This window comes from Xenopus tropicalis, chromosome 2, assembly GCF_000004195.4.
Source record: "Xenopus tropicalis strain Nigerian chromosome 2, UCB_Xtro_10.0, whole genome shotgun sequence".
Taxonomy (NCBI): domain Eukaryota; kingdom Metazoa; phylum Chordata; class Amphibia; order Anura; family Pipidae; genus Xenopus; species Xenopus tropicalis.
The window spans coordinates 105,447,016-105,465,227 of record NC_030678.2 but is presented as its reverse complement, the minus strand read 5'-3'; the positions used below and the strand labels follow the sequence as shown (position 1 = coordinate 105,465,227).

General features: G+C 36.5%; 1 protein-coding gene across 28 annotated transcripts in view; it reads right to left on the bottom strand.

Moving 5' to 3' along the window:
• Nucleotides 1-18,212, bottom strand: part of abi3bp (ABI family member 3 binding protein) — a 188,337-nt gene that overhangs the window by 99,557 nt on the left and 70,568 nt on the right. For 27 of the 28 annotated variants that reach the window (XM_031896045.1, XM_031896027.1, XM_031896042.1 and 24 more), the window contains 5 exon segments: nucleotides 16,996-17,128; nucleotides 11,784-11,953; nucleotides 10,320-10,384; nucleotides 2,478-2,529; nucleotides 1,591-1,662 (listed from right to left, as the gene is read on the bottom strand). In XM_031896045.1, the coding sequence (XP_031751905.1) occupies nucleotides 1,591-1,662; nucleotides 2,478-2,529; nucleotides 10,320-10,384; nucleotides 11,784-11,953; nucleotides 16,996-17,128 (492 nt within the window). 28 annotated transcript variants of the gene reach the window in all.

Genomic DNA, 18,212 nt, shown 5'->3' with positions numbered 1-18,212 from the left:
GGGAAAAGCTGCTTGGAGGACTGAAAAAGCCTACTGATTTCTGGAGAAGACTAATAGAAAACCTGCCAGGGGATCTAAACCACAATTGTTTGGAAAGATCTGACAAGGATGTTTCCTGCATGTGGCTTACAGATTGACACATAGGCAAAACAAATTCTAAACATAAAACCACACCAGCCACTTATTGCAACATATTTCTGGCAACAAGAAACAGGCACTCAATGCCCCTTATGAAGCAAACAACAATATTGGTCCTTATTGCATGCAAATAATAAATGTCAGTTTTTGTGTTTTAATATGGCTAAAATTCTTGTTGCACTTTCATCATTTGCAGTGCTTTGTCCTTTGTTTACAGCCAGTGCCAGGCTAAGCTGACTAGGAACCCTAGGCAACCCCTGCCATGATCTTTATTAGCTCGCCCATTTTCTTGTGCTTGTTCATTTGCCTGCGTGTGCTCATTGTTTGCTCACGCTTGTCAGTTTGAGGTATGTGAATAAAGTGTGTAAACAAGCGCTGTTACAAGAGGCCTAACTATGGGTAGGCAGCAAATGAGGTATATGCCTAGCGCCCCCACCATTACACCCTAGGCTTGTGCCTCTCCTCCCTACCCCTAGTTTCAGTCCTGTTTTCAATTGATTGCAATAAATGCAAGTGAGTCCAGGAGGTCACTCACCTGTTTTGCAATGATTTTGCCCAAACTCCTCGAGGTAGGATAAACCAGCAACTGAGTTTGATTTTGCTTAACACTAAACTACTACTAATATTATTAGGACTAAATCAAATTGTTAAATGGCTTTTTGTAAGTACAGTAATTTACATCAAACATTTAACAAATGATACAAGCTTCAATTCAGTTCAAAAGGGGTTAGGTTATATGCTTTTACAATTGGCACTTATGTTGCATCTCCTCTTGAAACTTTAAACTTTACCACAATCTAGTCTGTGACCTCATAAAATTTGCTACAATGCCTTAATTTAATGTGAGCGCTGTTCCTGTTAGTATTCAAGATCATTCTACATGGTGATGTCTAGCCAGACATTGAGAGTGCAAGAGCATTACTAAACTTTTAAATAAAAGTATTTTCCAGGAACACCTGCACCTGCGCAGCTCTGATGAATGGTGCCCAAGTGCATTCCTAAAAAAAACAGTGGAAATACCATCAGCATGGACAAAGTGGCAGTAGTTCTAAGGATCCACTTTTGAGTTGCATCAGACTGCACCTAGTGAATCTTATACTAATGGCATAATTAACACCAAGTGCATTGGCATGCTGCAAGTGAAGCCATCCTCACACTGAAACTGCAATGGATCAAATTACACTGCATTGTGAATAAAAAAACAAGCAATTTGCACTCATAAATTGCACTTTACACCATGTGCCCTATTTGTTATTTCTCACAGACACACCACCACTCAGTTACAATCTAGAACATACAGAGGAGTAATCAGAATCATTAGATTTAAAGACAATTTACTTTAGCTGGTAGGCAGTGTAGGATATTCACTTGATGCTGTTGCAGGTAGCACTTAACCTAAAGCTCACATACTAAGCCACATAATAAATCTTTTACCATGCAAACTGAATTTACCTTTGTGTTTTTCAGTTGTAGATTCACTTGCGGTTTTAGTTTGACTGTTGAAATATGTAAGATTCAAAAATCCTGTGAATAAGAAAACATTTCAGTCATCAATAAGGAATTAAATAGAGCCCTAAACATACATTACTACACAATTGTTATTTAATTGTGCACCTGAAAAGTGTCTGGTTCAAAGTTATTTAACTACAAATAAGTATTTCATTAATGTCCACTATCACTCTTTGTGCAATCATTGTAAAGGGACATGTATATCCAAATAATAAACATTATTTTTACATTTAAGGTTTCTATTTGCCCAATGAGCTCCTACAAATAAACAGATATACACTATATTCAAGCCCCTGAAGCAAACACAAAATTTGAACCAGTGAAGGATAACAGTATTTTATTTCTAAAGTTATAGAAAATCCAGTAGATCTGGTGTTAATGGATATCAGATAGAGTTTGTGCATGTGTATTTCAGGTCAACTGACTACAAAAATCAAATAATTTTTGTTGAAGTGAGATATTAGAAATGTAGTTTAATTTTTTTTCCTTGACAGTATGGAAAGTCTTAATTAGTCAAAAAATTAAAACTGCTGGAAAATCACCAGGGCACCCACTTTAATTTTAAAGATGTTTACAATTTTGTATTAATTGATTACATTTACACTGCATCTTGGATAGTTATAAATGATGGTGCCTCTTTAATGATAGTAAAAAAGATATGCATCAGAAGGTCCTGTTCAATGTTCCTTGCATGATGCAGTTGTCTACGCAAAGGATTACATTACACAACATGATCCAGTAAATGCATTGGAACTGTTGAAGGGGTTTCCTTCTGCTCATTTGTTTCCAGTTATATTAATAAAACTCCAGTGAAAATCAGCAGCACTTACCTTGCTTGATCACAGTTACAGGAATTAATGCTTTTGTATCTTCTGAGGCCATCTGCAAACAGTACAAAGGTAATTTAGGAATTAAATGTAACAATAATATAGTTTATGCAACATATACCCACATACTGTATATATATATAGGCAAATTCATTTACCCTTGAAAATAATTGCCCACCATTGTCACTCTTACTCAACTCGCTTAAACTCCTCAGTTTAAACACACTCTAAAAGCAGATTTCTGTGTTAGTGATTTGCAAAAATTGTGTTAAAAAAAATCTCAATTACCAGTCATTACCAGTGCAATCTTGGGTTTGCCACAATTGTGTTTTTTTTTTGCTTTAAAAATCTCACCATCTCTAAAACCTAACGAGATGCCATAGAAGTCAATGGAAGTGTATGATTTTTTTGCCCAGTAGTGTTTTTTCCTGTGATCGAAATTCAGATATTCATGATTTTTCTTAAATATGGCATTTTTAGAAAAAGAATTGGTTGTAGAAACAAAAATAAACTTGGAAAGAAACTTGGACATGTTTAGTACCTATAACAGTGATTTAAATGCTGCTGCTAAGCTCCAATTACTTCCCTTTTACTTGAATGAGAAGCTTTTCAGATTGCGTGGCTTATACTACTATTGCTCATTGAACTGTGGTCCCTACTCAAGTATATCAGATGTTTGATTTTAAAAAGGTGACCAGTAAGTGCTGCTATATTTCTTGTATAGACATTTAATGAGAATGTATGGCAAGGAACTGGTTTCTACCATGTACCCTAGTTTCCTTTTTATGAACATGCAAGGAAGTTACTTGGCTCCTAATGAAACTGACCTTAGTGTGTTAAGTGAATGTAAGTAAGCTCAACTGGGACAAGGACTGGTGTAAACAGGTTGATGCTATATAAATAATACAGGCATAGGATGTATTTTTATAGAGTACTTTGGATGGGGGTTGTCCAGATTTAGGATCTTTCAGTAATTTGGATCACCACTGTGCATTAAAAACTCCTTCTGCTGCACATAGAGAGCCAGGCTGCTTAGAGGTGGCTTGTTAGTAATTGGATTATTTCAGAAAAAGTACAGAATTGTTTATTCATTATATTTAAAAGAAAGTTTCCTATTTCCATGAGATAAAGCTCATATTAAATTTTCGTTTTTGTAACAGTTCCTCTTCAGCTATTAAACAAAAGAACTAAGAGCAGCAGCACAAGAAGGCAAACAGAAGATCTGTGTTGAAGCATAGAACTAACTTGCAAATGAAAACCATTAATGCAATTTGTGTTTGCAGTGAACAGTAGAACTGCACACTGCTTTCTTTATACAACAACCACACAGAGATATGATCATGGGTGTTTGTTTTTGGCAGATAAATATGAAGCCAATATCATTCATTTTTTCTGTAAGTCAAAAGCGGATTGTATTCCCCCACCCACATAAGCAACATCCACAATAGCAAAGTAATGTGCAGGATTAATTATGTATACTTCTAACACAATCTATTTATTTTACATGTCTATTTCCATAACTGAAACTGTATCCTAACATCACTCACTGTAGATCTTATTTTTAAGAACCAAGAAAGGAGACGTGGTGCTTTCCAGCACTTAGTAATACAAGGAGTCAGGCTCAGGGATCAAAGCTAGGTTATTCTGGGCAAGGCATTTAATCCTTTTGTGCCCTTATTTTACCTTGCTCTATCTAAGTAATTTTAGCGCCACACCCTGTACCACTGTAAAACTTTCATGCAGGCTGGAAAGAAACAAGTTTTGTATAGAGCAATGTCTCAAAAGGGCATAGTTTATAATCATTACACTTAAATATTAGTAACTGAAAATGGATTTAATGCAGGACAGCAGAGTGATTGGCACTAAGCAGTCTCAAAATTACATGGGCATTTGGGTCTTCTTCTGTTGCTGCAAACATTTTTATAGCTGCTTGACAAAAAACATTGAAAATGGTCCACAGCCATCATGTGTTCTTATTAGTTGTAGGGACAGTCAAGAGAGCAATAGTGCACAATATAGGAATATCACATTATCATTATATCACTTCACACATTAGGGCTGATTCACTAAAGTGCGTTAAAATGTGCGTTATTTATAGCATGCGTTTTTATCGCGTCTTAACGCACGATTCACTAAAAGCATACTTGCGTTAATTTACGCGCGATACTGCATGCGTTATTTTAGTCGCGAAGACTATTTTTGTGTGGTATTTGACGGTACATGCACTAATCAACGCACTGCGTATAAATAGTTGCCATGTTAGCTATTGACGGAACGCGCGCTAATCAATGCCCCACGTATAAATAGTCACTACATAAAAATAGTAGCCGCATATAAATAGTCGCCGCATATAGTTGTGCGAATAAACGCACGCCATATTAGCCATACATGCCAATACTTGCGGAAAATGACTGTACTGAAAATGACCATTTCCCTGCAAACTGGAGGCAAAATCACTCTAGGGCCAACACATACTTGAATAAATAACACTGCAAAGTCCATATTGTGTTGCTGTACTGTACTTTTCTATAATTACCACCTGCCTCAAGTAGGTGTTAATTTTTGCATAGACTAATGTGATATTTAGCGCGTCTAAGTGTTTGTGAATCATGCGTTAGTGTTATTTCGGCGTGCGACTTAACACGCGGTAATACTGTAATACTGTACTGTAATTTTCGCACAGTTTTTACACAGTTTTCAAGCAACAAAATGAAAAAGTCACGGTTTTCATGTTTTTCAATGTCTTTTTTCTGTTTTTCTGTGCTTCTTCAGTTTAGATCTTTTGATAAATGACTGACATTTGTGGAAATTATTTTAGTTGTGGTTTAAAAAACTATAAAACCACAAAAATCTAAATGTTAATAAATGCCCCCCTAAGTCTATGGCGATGGTAACATAAATCATGCAATTGATATGCTTTCATTTTTAAAGCTGTAAAACTTTTAGTACAATGTTCATCCATTGATGGCCCCGCAGTGGCATTTTGAAGAAATGAAGCAAGAACTGTTTCCCTTCTGAGGAAAACTGGAGACAGCTCCAGACAGGGTTATTTGCCAAAAGGTCCTATTTATTTGATAAAATGTAAATACATGCTGTGGCCTCTTTTTACCCATTTCCGGCTCCTGGTGTTTTATTAATGTATGTAACAATGGGGTTCAGAGGGATGGCTGAAGGCAAAGGGCAATTGAGGAGTCCCCTTGTCATGTGTAAGTGCTATATAAATAACAGAAAATAAATAATAAATGTACTCATGTATGTAATTGTAATAGCTTAGGGTATATTGCAGCATAAACATTTTTCTCTCCCTTTATTAAAATATGCAGTGTCTAGCGATTAAATTCAAGATAGTGCTAACTGCTTTTAATATACAAAAAAATAGTTGAGTTACATAAGCTTTCAGTGCATTAAAATTTAATTTAACATAACATAAATGTAGTGCAGAAGGTGGATAGAATGGTTCTATAGTAATGATACAGTTCCTCATAGGTTTACTAATTTACAATAGTTAGTAAGGAACATTGATTATTTAATCATTGAGGTAGTGGTGGGATTGGGGGTGATACAATTTGGGTGACGGTCACACATTCAGCCTTCTTTTCTGGCTGACATAGACAATTTAAACTCCTTGCACATAGTGCTCTTGATAAAATCAGACCAAGGACCTCAGCACTGCAATTTAGTCTACCCACTGTGTCACCATGTTTCTGTGTGGGGTTCTGGGTGCTTAGGTATTGGGCCTGGCAGGAGAGTAAATGGGACTTTTAACAGTGAGTACTAGGTCAGTTTAAGGGTTAAGTGTAAGGGTTACTGATGGGTCAGGCACCCAAATATTACTGAAAAAGTAGGGGCATGGAATTTGCAGTGACAGTTTTGGTGTCTATTTAACAAATACATGAGACTGCACATTATATTCTATGGCATTTTCCACTATGACAAAACTCATTCCGAAAATGAGAGTCAAATGTACCCTTTATTTAGGGGCAGTTTGCAGTTCATTTATAGTTTTTTAGCCACTTGTTGTGGTGTTATGATGCTGGACATTAAAAAAAAATATGCATGTGTTTAAAGCTAAAGCATTACTGACAGCTGGGTAGCCATTTTTTACTGTTTGTTATGAAAACTCAGCCAGAAGAACTTGGCAGTGATCCTGCTTTGCTTCACTTCTATTCCTTCTAAGATGTCAAAATGCTTGGCTTAATTTACTACTTTATCCCATAAGCAACTTATGAGTCAGTGTTGTAATCTAGCAATAAACACACACTTATGGAGATCTAAAGGGATTGCAGAAGGAAGAATACATTTCTCAACAAATATACAAACATCCTTTCTTTAAAAAAGTGATACAAAAACTAAAACCTCAATATCTGAAAGGGCCTAAAGTTTGAAATGTATTTTTATATTATACATTTTACAAAATAGGTGTGGACATAAAAATTATGTACATGTTCCATATGCACATTGAAATGCAAAATATGGAAAACATTGAAACAATGTTTGCAGTAAAAATAAATAAAAATACAAAGTAATGCTTCCAAAACCTAAGTAAAACTCTGTTTTCAATCAATCAATGTTTTGTACTATTTATTGAGGTATGGCAAGATATCTCATACCCTTTATCTCTTAAAACATACTGTACACTACCTTACACTCTTATAAATGCAAAAGTACTTGCAACAATACATTGCCAATACAGCTTGTCCACAAAGTTAAAGTGTTAATTTAAATGCAAAGTACAAAGCATCTGGTTGAAATTCTGTCCTGGTATTATTATTGGCCCTACAGAGGTGTTATTTCCAGGGTTTCCCTAAACCAGTGATCCCCAACCAGTGACCAACCCCTTGAATGTTGCTCCCAGTGGCCTCAAAGCAGGTTTTATTTTTTAATTCCTGGCTTGCATTGGCTGCATAAAAACTAAGTGTATTACCAAACAGAGCCTCCTGTAGGCTGCCAGTCCATATAGAGGCTATCAAATAGTCTGCAGGTGACCAGCAAATAAAAGAGCTGTGGGATTACACAGCATTGATGATAGGTGATTAGCGGGTGATTGAGTTGGGGACTCAGAGATAGGGGTTCACTCTCAGAGCAGGGCACAGAGCAGAAAGGCTGCCTGCCTATGTTAGGAACTCACAGAGGAGCTGGGGTGCTATCTGCCACTGCAAGGAGCAGATGGAGCCGTGACCAAGTGAGGAGTCCCCCAGAGAAGTATTAAATACCCAAGTGAAGGGTCACCCAGAGAAAGGTCTCTCAGAGCAGGGCACAGGGCAGGAAGGCTGTCTGCCTGTGTGAGGAAATCCCAGAGGGGCTGGCGGTGCTGCCTGTCACTTTTAGGAGCAGAGGGAGCCTTGGCCACGTGTATGAGTACCAGAAAAACAAGGCATAGAGAGAACCCAAAGTGTGCCAGAAGCTGGTGAGCTGGTATCCTAGGAGGGGAGAGACAGTAGGGCTGACTGAGTATCCCAAGTGTTCATGAGTGTGAGAGTAACCGTGAATGTGAGAAAGTCATTGGGCATGGTGAGAAGCCCTGGTTATTCCAGAGTGTGAGAGTTACCCTGGAAGCAGAGAGCCTAGAAAAAGGGACAAATCATAAGCATGTTAATGAACTGTTTGCTGATGAACTGTGAACTGTTATGTTTATGTTGGGAGGAGTTTGCACAAAACACGTCAGTTAATAGAGCTTCTCCAGGAGAATCCTGCATTGAAATCCGTTTTTCAAAAAAACTGAAATTTCACATGTTACTAGCCATATTCTTCATTTCTCAGTGTGCCACAATCATGTGACCTGTGCTCTGATAACCTTCAGTCACACTTTACTGCTGAGCTGCAAGTTGGAGTGATATTACCCCCCTCCCAGCAGCCGATCAGAAGAACAATGGGAAGGTAGCAAGATAGCAGCTCCCAGTTGATACCAGAATTGCAGAAATTCAAGTCTGGTTTGTGACTCATCCAGGTACATGGGAGTAAGAGAAACAATGGGTTACCTGAAAGCAGATGGCTGCCTACACACCAATATTACAACTAAAAAAATACATTTGTTGGTTCAAGAATACAATTTTAAATGGTAGAGTGAATTATTTGCTATGTAATTTAGAAATAGAAAGTATACCATAAAAATCATGACAGTATCCCTTTAAGATTATGTTAAGAACTTGAATTATCCATGTTAGTTTACTTCTCTATATCTGGTGTCCTATGCACATAGTGATTTAATATTAATGCTGCTAAAGGCCCCACAACAGGGGCCTGATTATTAATCTAATGCATGTGGGGTCATTACTGTGGGGTCTATCCAATGCAGACATAAAGTTATCAATCTCGAATAAGCCCTGTAGCATCTGGATTTTTTACATACCGAGGGATAGGGTTACTAGGATATGCCTTTAAAATTTGAGACCTATAAAATATGTTCAATGCATGACTGATTGTTAATTATTTCAGTAGAATACAAACAGAGGCCCTTGCAGTTTCCAGCATGCATCTGAACATAACAATCTATGCCCCATCTGGCCCTGGTGCCTTGTTCAGATTTATTTTTAGTAAGCCTTTATGCACCATGTCCTGTGTAAAACCACTGACTAGACTGAGCTGAGCCACTATTAGGTGGGTCTTGGAATCTTTACTTCTCTATTGTATACACTGAAGAAAAGAACTAATTTAACACATTTACCATTTCTGTATCTGTTATAGCCATACTGTTACTATAGTTTAAAGGAGCCACACTTTTAACCTGCATCTTTATACTATGCTCTCTTCAATGCTCTCCATTTTTTATCTTTGCCTTCCGGGTTGCTGTTTTACAACATTTGTTATAATGTTTATATTCATTAAATGCAGCTTGTGTCTCCTCTGACTTGTAGTTTTTAAATGCTTTCCTTTGTCCAAAGGCACATATGCACAAATATGCAAATCCCAGGGCCTAAGAAGGCAAACCTGCTACTATTGACTGAGGTTAGTGTGTGTATGGGTTGGAAGAGTGAATGGAATTCTGTTAAAAAATAAATGTTACTTTATTCTACACAAATGTGCTGTGTTGGGGGTCACAAGACACTGCTACAGTTTAGGTTGATAAAGGAAATATTTTACATATTACAGTCTTACAGTCTTCAAAACAAAATGATATTAATGTCATGGGTGTAAATTCTATTTGTTGGCATAAATTTAGATGGAAAAATCAAAACAGTAAACTAAGCAATGTTAAATATCTGGATCAGCTGACAAAAGCTATATAGATGTAATGAGTAAATTATGGTTATCATTTTGTTCCATAATAATATACAGTATGGTATCCCTTGTCTGAAAGTCTACAAATTATAGGAAGGCTATCTCCCATAGAGTCCATTTTAGGCAAATAATTCTAGCTTTTAAAATAAATTTCCTTTTGCATGAATCCATATTGGGGACGTAACAAACCAATTGGGTTTATTTAATTTTGGAATCATTTTTAGGACCCTTAAGATATGGTGATCCACATAAATATCAAGCAGCCCCAGGTCCCAAGCATTCCAGATAACAGATGACATTGGTATAACTAAATACATTGCTAAATATATTTAAAGGGAGTGTCATAAGAAATTGGATGTAGTCAACCGCCTACCCAAATGCCATATTTATACAGAACTTAACTATATGGCACGTGTACAGAGAAGACTTCATCCCTTTAATTTTACACAGAACCAAAGGAAATTGTCTCTAAAGAATGATACAATATGCCAATAGAAACAGTACAATTCAAAAATTCAGTACATTCAAAAGTATTTTGAGAAGATGTTCTAGTGGCAAAGGGAGGTATATCTAATGCTTAGTAACTAGTAATTAGTGGCGAATTTTAAAAAAAAGTTTACAACATACCTGTAGGATGGCTTTTGAAATCTTATTAGTACTTTGGATTTGTCCATTATCCTTACTCTTAGCTGCTGCAACAAAATAGATACAGTGGAAGTCAGTGTTTCTTAACCTTTCTTATAGCACCTAGATTAAGTTTAAAAGTAAGGATTATGACCCAAAAATTGATTATGAGCTATCTTTTAATTACAATTACCATATTTCATTGTAACAATATAATATTAGGGCTTGTGTTAAGCAGCATATTTGTCTAGTGTTAGGCAAAAAAAATATGGTTTTTGGTTATTTTTTGAGCTAATCAGGGCAAACAGGGAAATTAAAGCTACTGTTTAGCCCTTATAAAGATAAGTTGAAGTTATCCAGGGGGTTATATAAGCACTGTTTATTTTATTAGCTACCTCGCAAAGACCAAACATGGATGAGCGTCAATTTCACTGTTTTCCCTGTTTAGCAAAAACCATACATTTTTGGGATTAAAGCTATAGAAAAAAAAGTATGTTCAGCGCCAATCATTTTTAATAAACTTATGATGAACAAGGGACCTACTGCCCCTTTAAATGGCATCTACCTAAACAGCATTGGGGACCCAATGTTATCCCCAATACTAGAAGCAGAGGTTTTTATAAACCATATCGTTTTTCAGACACCAACTGTGGGTCCCCCAGTATAATTTTCATATGAAAACTGAAAATGGTGATTATGAAAGCACAAGGAAGCACTGGAAGCAAACACAGTAATATTAACAGATGATTAGAAAAGTCAGGGACACTTCTAATACACTTTTAATACAGTCAGCGTGGCGATTCTACCTTTGTAATCTAGAAGCAACCCTGATTTTTCACTTTCATGTGTAGCACAGAGGCATAGAGTAGGATAATAAACTTTAAACTTAGTTGTATGGAACAAACACTGGGTTGTTAAGTATAAAAACACATATTTTGTTTTACAAAATACCACAGAAAATAAAAATTTAGCACACAGTTAAAAATGATGGCTGATTTTTATTGGACATTTATGTTCTATAGTACTTTAAAGCAGGCATATAATTATTCATTTGATTTTGTGCTTGTGGATAAATAATAACAATTTAGAAAGCATTTAGGCTTCTATGAGATGTGATGCCTTTAGGAAAGGTTGGCAAACAGCCATTAATATAAACCAGCTGCACAATGTAAATGCCAGACTATTTGCTTTAATTGCTAAATTCACTCTTAATTTATCACTAGTTTGTTTTAGAGACGCTGCATTATTTGCAGACCTTTCTTACAGCCTGTGCATCTTCTACCCATTTAAAAGACACAAGAGGACAAAAAATATCAGGAATAAAAAAGACATCTACTGTAAAAAAAAACCCATGTTACTTTGTTATTAATGTATCAAGTTTTCCTAATATAACAGTTGTTGGAACCTTCTGCTTATGTGGCATACAATAGAAATATGAAACAGATATACAGCTGTTTTTCTACTTACGGATTGTCTTGTGATTATATAACTTGCTCCAGATTCCATTTTCTGTGTTATCCTTCACGCCAAATTCATACATAGTACTTGGCTTTAGGCTGTCAATAACAATTTCAGTTGTTGGGCAGAGTTGGTACATCCAGTCTTTATTTTTTTCTCTGTAGCGAACTGTATAAAATCTGCATGAGAATTGTTGGAAAAAAATTTAGCGCGTATATAAATAACTTTTTTTCTGTGTTTTATTATATGTGAGGTGTTAAGCACTAAACAGCAGGAAGACTAACACAATTTAGTCCTGGCTAAGACAAAGGGCTTATACACACTTCTTCAATGGAGTATCAACCCTATATTTACTATAGTAAATAAGTTCTTGTGTCCACCTGAGGCAGCCTTCCTGATGACCCCACCCCAAGTGATTATCTTTTATGGTTCAAAAACTGGAATTTCGGCTCTCAAAGTAGAGCCAACTTTTCCCTCAAACCACAGCCCCCCTCAACTGCCCACCCTCCCTGCTCCCACCCCACACAGTAAATACTGTTCAAACATGATCCTACTTGAGAATCTGTCATAAACATGCAGAGCTGCACATTGGAAACACATGGCCATCCTCTGCCTTTTCATATCGTCTTCATTCACTCTGCTTACAGGCAGCCTTCAAGGACATGCTTCTGCAGGCTCCCTTTAAGCAGAATGACTAAGGAGGATCTGAAAAGGCAGAAGATGGCACCTGTGAATCCACTGCGCATATCTGCATGTTTATGACAGATTTACAAGTAGGAACACTTTTGAATGGAATATACTGTGTGGAGAGGTAGCAAGAAGGAAGTCCAGTTGAAGGGGGGCTGGGATTTATGGGGGGTTTAGTTCTCCTTAAAAGTTATCAAGGATGGTTTTTTACTCTCCAAGGTAAACTGCTGCACACTGCTACTTAAGGCCGATGTCTTATATAAAATGCCTTGTGACTGCGCACATAGAAGTGACTGTAATTTTAACAACTGCTGCATCTGGATAACTGCATGTAGAAATCTGCTGCAACTGTCACAAAGGAAGGTCATTTGAAGAAAAAAAAAATGACAGTGCAATTTTTCTTTCTAACCTTAACAAGGATTCATATGATAATGAAACTGACAGGCATAATTAGTAATGATGTGCAAATGGCTTTACTGTAAGAAAAAAAGCCAAAGTGGTTGCTTCTTGTTTCCTAAAACCATCTTTCAGTGATTAGGAAAGAGATAACATTTCAAGATGAAAGTGAGGATCACATGTAAAACAGATGAGATATCTGGAAAATAGCACTAATACCACAAAGCACGCTTTATGTTAATAATAACAGTGCTCTGGAACTAAGAGTAACTCATTCACATAGGACTATGACATCTACTTGCTGTCCATTAGGTACAAATGATAAGTTACACAGTGTCCAGACATAGCCAGTATTGAGTAAAAGGTATAAACACTTATAAACATGTTAATTCAGTGAACACCCTTATTACTCTTGAAGGCAACAGTCTCTCAAAATCCTTATCCAACTGTGTAAGGAATGCTTTAGGGTATCTGGTTGCTAAAGGGGCAGCAAAACTACTTCTTGTGTTCGACTGGAATGTCACTAGAGCACCACAAAAAGTGCCTATAGCACCAGAAAAGTGTCACCCCTGACTCTTGGGTCCTGGAAATACAGTAGCACTGCAAAATACTGTTAGTATCTCTTTAATTCTTTAATTCTCATTAGTGTATCTTAGATGACATCACCACAAAGAAGAAGTAAACCTTTTTTTTCTATCTTAAAAATGACTCTAAACAACCCCCAGAATAACATACCTTAGTCCCTGCATTCAGTCTGATCTGGTTTCTCACTTATAAATTGGAATATTCAGCTCCATTCCTCTACTTCCTGGTACAGTGTGAAGCCCTGCCCCCTCTTCCTGTTCAACTCTACTAATCTGGGAGAGCCTTCTGTGCATGCCTGACAGAGAAGAAGCTTTCTAGGAACGCACAGTGAGTCAAGCAGTTGACACCAGATCAGCCTGAATGCAGGGACTAAGGTATGTTATTCTGGGGGGTTGTTTAGAGTCATTTTAAAGCTAGAAAAAGGTTTACTTCTTCTTTAATGACAAACAATGATATATAATCTAGACTACTGGAAATTGTGAAAACTATAAAACATTACAGAACTTCTTACTTACACAGACAGGCATATGCCAAGGTATCATACAATAGACTTAGACAAAAACGCCTGTGAAGTAGAGGTCAATAATAACATTAAACATTTTTACTTGACCTTTTTAAAACAAAAAGTTTTGCAAAAAAGTTTCATGAAACTATTCGCCAATGGCGAAATGCGGAAATTCGCTGCAAATCCATGCCTGGTGAAAAAAAACTACTTGTGTGCCCAGATAAAGGCCTTTTATTTTAACTGATTGCTGTTCTTTGGAGATACATTATGCTTCCAACTTAAGAGAGAATGACTTTTCCTCTGCAGTTATAGCATGGTCCTGTCACATAGCAGTCTAATGACTGCAGCTACAGCTACAGCTAAGCAGGATAGGCACATACTTTATCTTCCAGTGTGGGGATGTGCCACTAGAGGATGTCTAACTGGTCTGGGAAAATGTAGAATGGCATGGGTAGCTTGGGGTCCAACAGGGTTTTATCTATGGACTGACTGGGGTGGGGTATGATGGGGTTTGTATTAAGCAGGTAAATCGTCCTCCAAAGTCTAAAAAAGTTCAGAATTAAATAACCTACTCTAGGTAGTTGTTGCTGTATTTTCTTTAAAGCATATTAGTCTGATGAGAAGCTGAGCATTAAGTGTGATCATCAATGTTAAGTGACATCAGCGTGTTGGTTTATTGAGAACTGATAATTGTTATGTGTTATATTTTATTTTAATAATGTACTTGCATAAATATAAATACATAAAATAGATAATGCAGGTATGGGATCTCTTATACATAAACCTGATTTTCAGAAAGTTCCAAATTACAAGAAGGACATCTCCCTTGGACTCTATATTAAGAAAATGATTAATGTTTACCATACTTGAACTTGATTCAAACTAAAAGATAATCCACATTAGTGGCAAACAGTTCTATTGGGTTTATTTAATGTTTAAAATTATTTTTTAGTTTGCAAGGTATGGTGATACAAATTTGGAAAGACTCCTTATCCGGAAAACTCCAGGTTTGATTCTTATTACCTTCACAAAATGAAAGACCAACTTTGGGGCAACTGCAAATAGCTACAATGCATGTTCATCATGCATTTATTAACAATGGTACATGCACCTATACCTGTTCTATAGAACTTGTGGCTACTACCAATACACCCACCAGCCATGGGGACCCTGGAATTACTGGCCAATAACCTGCCAATAATTGTGTAGTTATTTTAGTGACTTGTATCCACAAATGTCTGTCACAGATAAAAAAAATTTAGGATGCAACATCATATCTTAAATGCAAAACAATGTCTCAATTTTAGTATGATATCTAGGGTCACAAGTCATTTGCAGTTCCATGCGGATTGTCTCTGAACTGTGGGAGGAAGCATAAGAATTACATTTTTCCTCTGTAAATCAAATTAGTCTACCTGGACCTAAGCATGCAAACATCCCTCAGTTAGATGATATGCTGTCATCTCTTCCAGGGTTTATAATTGTGTGTTATTTTACTGGTGCAAAAAAAGATCATGCCTGGGTGCAATGCTCAAAAGAAGGCCTTATTCTTACCATGTGCTTACCGCTAAACAATTTGAAAGTCTTGGGAAGGGGTGCAACAAGAGTGTGACTACAAAATGTGTACAGAAAAAGACAAGCATCCCAATGCAGACACCCATCATAAATATGATTAGGTTATTAAAATATTGTGTGCATAAGGCTACTAAAGGCCCTGTCCTTTAAACAAAATAGGGTTTGTTTGTCTGCATATTGCAATATATTTAAGCTGGACAGCTACATCAAAAAAATGTCAGCTACCTCAAAGCTCCATGTTGTAGCTGTCATTATCCCTACTTACAGAGATCCTATTGTTGGCCAATTAAAAAGGCAACCATTTTTGAGTTTTAACAGCAAGCTCTGGGTAAAGCTTAGTCCCTGTAAAAAATATAAAATGAAGTAGTAGCATTTACTTTCAGATGAAAGTGAGTGTAGGATTGGTGAGACAATGGATTATATGAATATGTTACAGTGGAGAAACAATCCCTGTTTTGCTTAAGAGGAGGGCATTTTTATTAGTTTTATGCACAAAATGTCTTAAAGGACAATGAAAGGTTAATATAAATTAAAAGTAAGTCTAAAGGCATTCTTTTTAAGTACTTAATGCATATCTAAATTCCCAGATCCCTGCTTGCTTCTCTGAGATATGGTGCTGGCAGCCTACAGCAGTGTGAAGACTACAGTGACATCACTGAAATCTCTCTGTCCTTCCTGTAGGCTGCCAGCGGCAGCCTTCCTATTCTCTGAGCATGTATTTAACTTGATCCTGTCTCCTGTTCTGAGCTACACATGCCCACCAGCCAATCAGAAGCGGATCTGGCAGAGGGGAGTGGGGGGAGGGAATGAAACACATGTGCAGTATGAAGCAAGGAGGGAAAGGAAGGGAGAATATCTTTTTAGAGATGGCTGCCTGTTCTAGAAAATGTGAAGTAAGTGTGACTGAGTAAATATTTGATTAGGTGAGCCAAAAGTGTGGCATTTTTACTAAACAATAGGAGGAATATTGGGCAGTATGCTTTTTAAATTTTGACTTGCATTCTCCTTTAATGTCCTGCACTCATGCATATACTGATAATGGGTAAGTACAGAGGACCTCTTTTTATTATTTGTATGGTACTTAAATTGGCAGAATTCGGTTTCCAAAATTATGGGTAGCACTACACTGAAAAATAGAAAATGGACCTTAGTAACTGAACGTGCCCTAGCAGTATTCCTCTTAATAAGACAGCTCATAACATATCACATGTGATGTACTTCATGAATGACTGAAATATACCTGATCCTTTCAGGAAACAGAAATACTAGCTCCTAGCTTGCACATTAATTTAGCTACATACTGTAGCTTCCCTTTCAAAAAATGGCTGATGGTTTTTTCTTTTAAATATTTTTGTTATACTTTCCTATGGATATTAGGTTTTAACACAACTGTTTTAACACAACATCAAGGAGTTGCTAGTTTCAAAAAAGTAAAGAAATGTAGATCTAAACATAACATTTTTATGCATTTACCTGTCATTTGGACATTTGTTTAGAACAGACCAGTCAATCTGTGGATTTATGAGGATGCCCCAGGAGAGGAACGTTGATGTTGGGGTCAAGGTGCCAATAACCAGTTGAAGAGGTTTCGCAGCAGGGTTCTTATCTAAAAACAATGTTAGTTAGAAATGGCTATTTTATATAACTTATTATTTTTTTATAGTTCAGGAGAAGTTAAAACCTAAAATGTACTTCTGGCTATGCTAAACTGTTTTTTTCAAGGAGAATACAGCACATTCACATACCTGTATTATTACAGTTGTGATTAATAACTGCAGTATAAGGTTCATTCACTGTAATGGATTAAGACAAATCTAATTTAACTACATATGAAAGTCTGGTAATTCAACTTTAAGTCATGGGAGAAGTAATTTCCAGGAATATGGAACCTTTAAATATAAGCCCTATATGGTTTGGTGTTTGCAACCAGATATGTGGGTGAAAAAAGATGAAACTTTCTCCTCCCAGGAAGGAGAGCTTACTTGTAGCTTCTTTGTGGGAAACTTGAACTGTACTCTTGCTTAAAGTAACAGTAACACCAAAAAATGAAAGTGTATAAAAGTAACTAAAATATAATGTGCTGCTGCCCTGCACTGGTAAAAGTTGTGTGTTTACTTCAGAAAGTCTACTATAATTTATATAAATAAGCTGCTATGTAGCCATGGGGGCAGCCATTCAAAGGAGAAAAGGCACAGGCACATAGCAGATAACAGATAAAACACTATTGTATTCTACAGAACTTATCTGTTATCTGCTATGTAACCTGTGCCTTTTCTCAATTTTTCCAGCTTCAATGGCTACCCCCATGGCTACACAGCAGCTTATTATATAAATTATAGTAGTGTTACTGTAGCAAACACACCAGTTTTACCAGTGCAGGGCAACAGTGCATTATATTTTTATTACTTTAAAGCTCTTTCATTTTTTGGTGTTACTGTTCCTTTAATGCTTGCTTATATTCATTTATATAAATAAAGTTAAGCATCCCATATGATGAAATAAAATGTACAAAATAATTGTGGCTTACTTTCCTTTTGGTTTATGATACATATGCAAACATAATTTTGTTGCATGTTATAAGTTGCTACAAGAACAGCTGCTGTATAAATTAAGTATAAATTAATGCTATAGCTGTTCCAAATTGGTATTTATTCCATCATGCATAATATTATTATAAAAGTAAAACATGA